At 51.9% G+C, this 6516-nt stretch overlaps 1 protein-coding gene across 1 annotated transcript in view; it reads left to right on the forward strand.

The window, feature by feature from the left end:
• Nucleotides 1-3171, forward strand: part of GAPDH (glyceraldehyde-3-phosphate dehydrogenase) — a 21875-nt gene extending 18704 nt beyond the window's left edge. Inside the window, exons 2-11 of the mRNA XM_010567538.1 lie at nucleotides 295-394; nucleotides 636-742; nucleotides 828-918; nucleotides 1104-1219; nucleotides 1337-1418; nucleotides 1588-1739; nucleotides 1873-1951; nucleotides 2180-2263; nucleotides 2410-2507; nucleotides 2866-3171. Of these exons, the coding sequence (XP_010565840.1) occupies nucleotides 392-394; nucleotides 636-742; nucleotides 828-918; nucleotides 1104-1219; nucleotides 1337-1418; nucleotides 1588-1739; nucleotides 1873-1951; nucleotides 2180-2263; nucleotides 2410-2507; nucleotides 2866-2935 (882 nt within the window). The 5' untranslated portion in view covers nucleotides 295-391 and the 3' untranslated portion in view covers nucleotides 2936-3171. The remainder of the gene's footprint in view (nucleotides 1-294; nucleotides 395-635; nucleotides 743-827; nucleotides 919-1103; nucleotides 1220-1336; nucleotides 1419-1587; nucleotides 1740-1872; nucleotides 1952-2179; nucleotides 2264-2409; nucleotides 2508-2865) is intronic.
• Nucleotides 3172-6516: the final 3345 nt, after the last annotated feature.

The following is a 6516-nucleotide window of genomic DNA, read 5'->3' on the forward strand; positions in this document are numbered from 1 at the left end:
TCACCGAAAGGTCGCCCGGTGGATCGTGTGTCGTCGTCGGTGACCTTCTCCCACCGGGCTGAGGAGTAACCGGATCCCCGGGGCCATCAGTAAATTTAGCGCTTGACCTTTCCCGGTGCGGGGGTCGGTCTTAATCTTTAACCGAAGTACCTCGGCCTTTGGACGGGGCCTGACGGGTTCCCTCCCACCCCGCCGGGCAGGGAGAGGCGGATGATCCCGAGGGAAGGCAGCGGGCCGTGCCCAGCCCGCCACGTTCCCTGTTGCTCGTCCTCACCCGCCTCTGTCTCTCCCCAGATTTGGCCGCATCGGCCGCCTGGTCACCCGGGCTGCCGTCCTCTCTGGCAAAGTCCAAGTGGTGGCCATCAACGATCCCTTCATTGATCTGAACTACATGGTGAGTTGTCTTGCAGTGCCCCCTCTGGGCTTCTCCGAGTAGAGCTCCCTCTCCTCTGTTCTAGTAGCTTCCCAGGAAAACCGGGTGTGGGCTAGAGGCGCAGGGCTGGGAGGTTCGGCAGAGCCGAGTAGAGCTCGCCGAGGAAGTGGGGAGCTGAGACTGCGGCGTAGGCAGGGCGAGGGCTGGGGAGATGGCAGCCAGGGTGCCTGACCTTCCACCCCCCCCCACCTCTCTTTGCTAGGTTTACATGTTCAAATATGACTCGACTCATGGTCACTTCCGGGGCACTGTCAAGGCTGAGAATGGGAAACTCGTGATTAACGGGAACGCTATCACCATCTTCCAGGAGTAAGTATCTCTCTCCCTCTCGCCCCTCTGGAGGATGAAAGCGGGTGTCTCGTGGAGAAGCTCTTACAGTTTTGTCCCTTCTCAGGCGTGACCCCAGCAACATCAAGTGGGCAGATGCTGGTGCTGAATATGTTGTGGAGTCTACTGGCGTCTTCACCACCATGGAGAAGGCCGGGGTGAGTATGCTGCAGTGGCACACGGGAAAAGGGACTGCCGCTCCTGCCTGCGGGGCACATCGCCGTGTACAGAGTTGCTCAAGATGAGGAGGAGATGGGGCTGGGAGGGAGAAGAGGTGGTCTGAAGAAGTGAGCTGTTGGAGGATTCTGGGTTATCTAATCTATCTAATCTCCTCTTTTTCCAGGCTCACCTGAAGGGTGGTGCTAAGCGTGTTATCATCTCTGCCCCCTCAGCTGATGCTCCCATGTTTGTGATGGGTGTCAACCATGACAAGTATGACAAGTCTCTGAAAATTGTCAGGTAAGGAGAGAGGAAGATGCTATCTGGCCTGGAGCTCTCACCAGCTGCGTGGGGTCTCATCTCACCTTTGTTAGATGTGCTGCCTCTGGCTGATGAGCCTTCCTCTCTCTTCCCCAGCAATGCCTCTTGCACTACTAACTGCCTGGCGCCCTTGGCCAAGGTCATCCATGACAACTTTGGCATCGTGGAGGGTCTTATGGTAGGTCTGGAGCTTGCTGCTCAGAAGGGTGCCCAATCCCCAGGTCCCCTCGTGCGAGAGGAAAAGCATCTGTACTCCCTTTGTCCCCTGGGATGGGGAAGAGGTGCCTGGGATGCTTTTTCTGGAGAGTATCGGCTGTATTCTGAACTCCTGTGCTCTCTTTTCCCAGACCACTGTCCATGCCATCACAGCCACACAGAAGACAGTGGATGGGCCCTCTGGGAAGCTGTGGAGGGATGGCAGAGGTGCTGCCCAGAACATTATCCCAGCATCTACTGGGGCTGCTAAGGCTGTGGGAAAAGTCATCCCTGAGCTCAATGGGTGAGCGTTGTCCCTTCTTGGGTGTCAGGAGGAGGCAGTCACTCCCTGGCCAGCTCTGACCCATTCCTAGTTGAATGGAGGGCTGGCAAAGGGGTGTTGGGTCCTGTTCCCTGCTGACCTATGTCTCTCGCAGGAAACTTACCGGAATGGCTTTCCGTGTGCCAACCCCCAATGTCTCCGTTGTGGACCTGACCTGCCGTCTGGAAAAACCAGTAAGTGTTGTGGACAGGGCCCTACCAACCTCCAAACCTGCCCCCGCTTCCTCTTAACTCCCATCTTTACCTGGATTTGCCCTCTCTGCATCGCTCTCTTCCCTAAGACTTGATCTTTGTGAAAATAGCACCTGCCGTGGTGCTCCCATGTCTCTCCTCCCTCCCCTGCACCTGGCGGACATTTTGTGTGAGTTGGGATCTGACCATCTTAAATGTATCTCTTCTCAGGCCAAGTATGATGACATCAAGAGGGTAGTGAAGGCTGCTGCTGATGGGCCCCTGAAGGGCATCCTGGCATACACAGAGGACCAGGTAAGTAACTCCTAGTCTCTTGGCCTGTGGTTATTGGCGCTTGCCTCATTTTTCTGATGGTAGCAGCCTTGCTGGGATCCTGGTTTGGGCACTTCTGGTTCAGGCTGCGGGTGATGGCGTGTGCTACAATTTCCTCTCTGTTCCAGGTTGTCTCCTGTGACTTCAATGGTGACAGCCATTCCTCCACCTTTGATGCGGGTGCTGGCATTGCACTGAACGACCATTTCGTCAAGCTGGTTTCCTGGTAGGCAGAGCCTGAGGGGTGGTGGTGGGGGGACTGTGGGGTCGGGGCCGGCACAGACAAGAGACAGACTTCTGTCCTGTTCATCACTGCTGGCTGGCAATGCAGGGTGATACGCAGACCCCTGCTGAGTAGGGTGGCTCTAACATGTGATGATCTCTGTGGAGTGAGATTGCTTCTTGCCTGAAGGGGCTATAGCCGCCTTCCCTTACTGGAAGGATGGATGGAATGCTTCCTGCTTTCTTTACTGGAAGTGGGTGGGAAGCCACCTGGTTCAGCTGTGTGGGTAGAGGAGCAGAAACCATGGAGGAAGGGGTGCAAGAAATGGGTTGGTCCTGACTGTTTCTGTTTCTCCCCCCAGGTATGATAACGAGTACGGATACAGCAACCGTGTTGTGGACTTGATGGTCCACATGGCATCCAAGGAGTGAGCCGAGCACACAGCCAGCCCCCCTGCTGCCTAGGGAAGCAGGACTCTCCTTCGTTGGAGCCCCTGCCCTTCTTCACCACCGCTTAGCTCTGCATCCTGCAGTGAGAGGCCAGTTCTGTTCCCTTGTCTCCCCCACTCCTCCAACTTCTCCCCGAGCCTGGGGGAGGTGGAGAGGCTGATAGAAACTGATCTGTTTGTGTACCACCTTACATCAATAAAAGTGATCACCATCTGAAATGCCTTGTCTGTCTGTCAGTGGGAAATGGGAGCAAGTAGTAGGGGGGTGTAAGGAGCAAATGGATGTGCCTGCTTCAAGATGGGCCCTGGCTGCAACTGCTGGGCCAGCTCTTCGAAGCAGTGCTATGTGGACACCGGGTTGAGGCTGTGAACCCAGGCAGCAGAGACCTGGGAAATGCCAGCGGAGTCATTTTGGACAGCTTGGGTCGTGCACAGGCAAGGCGGACTCCTGGGATACCAGACTTGCTTCCAAGAACAGCGAGTGCCCATCTCCACTGAGCGCCAGGCTGGAGCGAGCGGAGCTGTGGTATGCGGACTGGTGAGCTACGTGTGCCAGATGTGAGAGGCAAGACTCCTGCCCGTAAGCCAAAATAAGGTGTGGTGCAGGGCTGTGCTCGTAGGACTGCTGTGTGGTGGAATGGAAGGCGGCTCTGCTGCTCCATCCACCGTCTAGCTCTGGATTTGCTTGTCTGGTGGGTGTATGCAGAATAAAGTGCTGAGCAGATGGCTTCTTTCCCATTTGGTTTGGCAAAGGGGCACAAGAAACAGGAATTATTTCTTCTGCCTTAGCAGAAATATTACAAGGAAGATTTTTCATTTTCTTTTACCTCTTAAAATGAATCAACTTGCCCTAGAGGAAATGGCTGCCTAGGGACGTGTCAGAGGCCAGTGTTACCATGGTGGTAGCTAGTCTTAATTCTGGCTTAATTTTATGCAGAAGGAGGGGCAGTTGCAGTTAAGCTCCTGAGCAGCAAATCTCTGCAAGGTGAGTGTCAGCCCTCTGCCAGGGACTGTCACCTCCTCCTGGAAGCACAAATGCTGCTGGGCAGGGGCTGAGCCTTCCGAGGGTGGATAAGTGATGCACTGCATAAACTTGTGCGGCCCTCCATTTTTAGCAGCTCATTTATTGTCTTGGGTGCTTTGTCATTCTCTCCCTAGCAGGCAGGGTTGGAGCTGTTGTTGGACCGCAACTGCTTTAGACCCTGATCTGGAGCAAGGACTTAAGCTGGAGGATTTAAGCTCCCAGGATCAAGGTATGTTGGACACAGTTTCCTGGAGCCGCTTATCTCCAGCGGTTGGGCTGCGTAAAAATTAAATGTTTACTGGACTAGAGGGCAATGACTGAAAGTTGCTTTGCAAAGAGAAAAAGGTTGAATAACCTGCTTCTGGACAGGAGCTGGGACTCTGAGCAGCTTGTTAGCTCTGGGACAGCAGCAAAACCTGGCTTACCCCACAAACGGCCCTGCAGGAGCTTTAGGTAACTCTGGAGTTAAATGGGAGCTGCCTGATACTGGAGCTAACTGGAGGCAGCCCTCCTGTGGAGTTGGGTTTCTGCTGGGGAGAGGTGTTGCCTGCAGGCCTGTCAGCCTTACAAATGAATCTTGGGTTGATCCCATCCTGTCCTCGATTGCTGTGCTTGGGTGCTTTGAATGGCTGTCCTGTATTTATGTATGGGCCAGCGATCGCCTTGATAATCTGGAAGTGTAGAGAGGCTACTGAAACACCTTGTTTCGGGGGGAGGATGCCTCTTATCCCATGTAAAACAGAGATATTTTGAACTGGGTTTAAAGTAGGGATATTTCAGTGAGTCACCTTTTTCTTCTAAAAAGCCTTAAGTTTCCTGAGCAAGATAAGGCTGCCTGAAAATTCACCTAGAGCAAAGAGCTCTTGTTATTTAACAAGAGCGAGCCCTATCCAACCTGAGATCAAATTGCTGTGGGAATGAGCAAATTCATACAACCTGGGAGGTGGGGTGGAGGAAGAGTATGTGCTCTCAGACCAATAATTGCTGGGAATGTCTGAGATAAAGGTTCACTGTGTTTTGAAATAATATTTCAACTGGTTTACAATCTGGCTTGAAATTCTTGGAAAAATGATACGGCATGCAGGCGATGAGGCAAGCCAGGAATCACAGAATTTAAAACATGGTTGCTCTTGTACGGAAAACAGGGAGGGTGAGTGTGGCAAACAAGTCATGCAGCCTTTGGACCACCTGGAGGGCTTGGTTTCCTCTCTCATAAAAGCTCCTGAAAAAGCACAGCTCTTCTAAATCCTCATTTTATATCCAGACGCTGTGCCTGCAGATGGCACCACAGCAAGGCCCCTCCGGACAGATGGAAAAGCTAGCTCAGTGGCCAGCCTGTCCAAGAACTGCAACCTTGTCCGAAAACCTTCCTTTTTTTTTTTGTCATTTTCAAAAATTGACATATACAACTGTGGATGGCATTGGGATAAAGATGGGAGATCTGCTGTGGCAGCTGCTTTTCTCTCTGGAGAAGAGTTTTTCCCTTAAGTAGGGCAGCTCTAGGTTTGCTCTTGAAGCATTTCTAAGGAAAACTGATAGAAATGCGTGGTGAGGGAAGGCAGGCGCTCAGACATAAAGAGGCTCTTGTTCAGCAAAAGTGATCGTGCCACTCTGCCGGGACAAACCAGCTCTAAGAGCAGCTGCGATAAACCAGAATCCGCCCTGCTTTATGAACGCTTTGCAAGGGGAAGGTGTAAAAAGACACCGATCCTGGCCAAAGGTTTGATTCTGCCTTCCTTGACCGGCCAGGCACCAGGGCTTGCTGTGCTGGGCCATCGCGAGAGAGGGATGCACCCGAGATGGATACGGATTCACTTCTTTGCAGGGCTGTGCTGATGCGAAGGTCTCCAGCTGACCCAAGGGACAACTTCTCTGATGGGCAGCCAACCGTTTCTAGGGGTGGTAAGCTGCACCTTTTGTTTTCTTTTTTTAAGACGGAGGAAATGCAAGTGATGCTGCGGTATGGTAATTAGCAGTGCTGTTTGTTACAGGAAAATTCCCTTTTATGGCAACTCTGAATGTTTAGAGAAATTATTTAATACTTCATTGGCGTTTGCACACACTTGCCACATGTGCATTACTCCCCCAAGAAATGGCAAGTTGTCCTCAGACCACCTTCTTCTCAAGATGCCAGCATGAAACTTCAGCATTGAGGAGGATGCCGTATAGTAAAACCCTCTTGAGCAGATGTGGAAACTAATTAAGCTTGCTTGAAAAATCACACCAAAATGTAACAAACAAAATGATGACTGTATAAGCACAGTAAAAGAAGTCTTGGACATATAAAACATAACTCTGTCCACTTCTGAAGTAAATGAGTCTTTGAGCAAAGCCAAGATCTGTGCAAGGAAGAGGAGATACAGGTCTCTGATAGGAAAGACTGACACAAGGCATGTATTGGATGATTGTATAAGACAAGCATCTTAAACGATAATGTTCCAAACTCCTTTGTCATAGATGCCATTCACAAAAAGCAGGTTCATGACTGACTTAAACTCAGGGTACGCAAATACCCCTGTGGGCACCAGCAATACTCATAG

The sequence above is a fragment of the Haliaeetus leucocephalus genome, unplaced genomic scaffold (assembly GCF_000737465.1).
Source record: "Haliaeetus leucocephalus isolate CR32 unplaced genomic scaffold, Haliaeetus_leucocephalus-4.0 Scaffold228, whole genome shotgun sequence".
In the NCBI taxonomy this organism is placed as follows: domain Eukaryota; kingdom Metazoa; phylum Chordata; class Aves; order Accipitriformes; family Accipitridae; genus Haliaeetus; species Haliaeetus leucocephalus.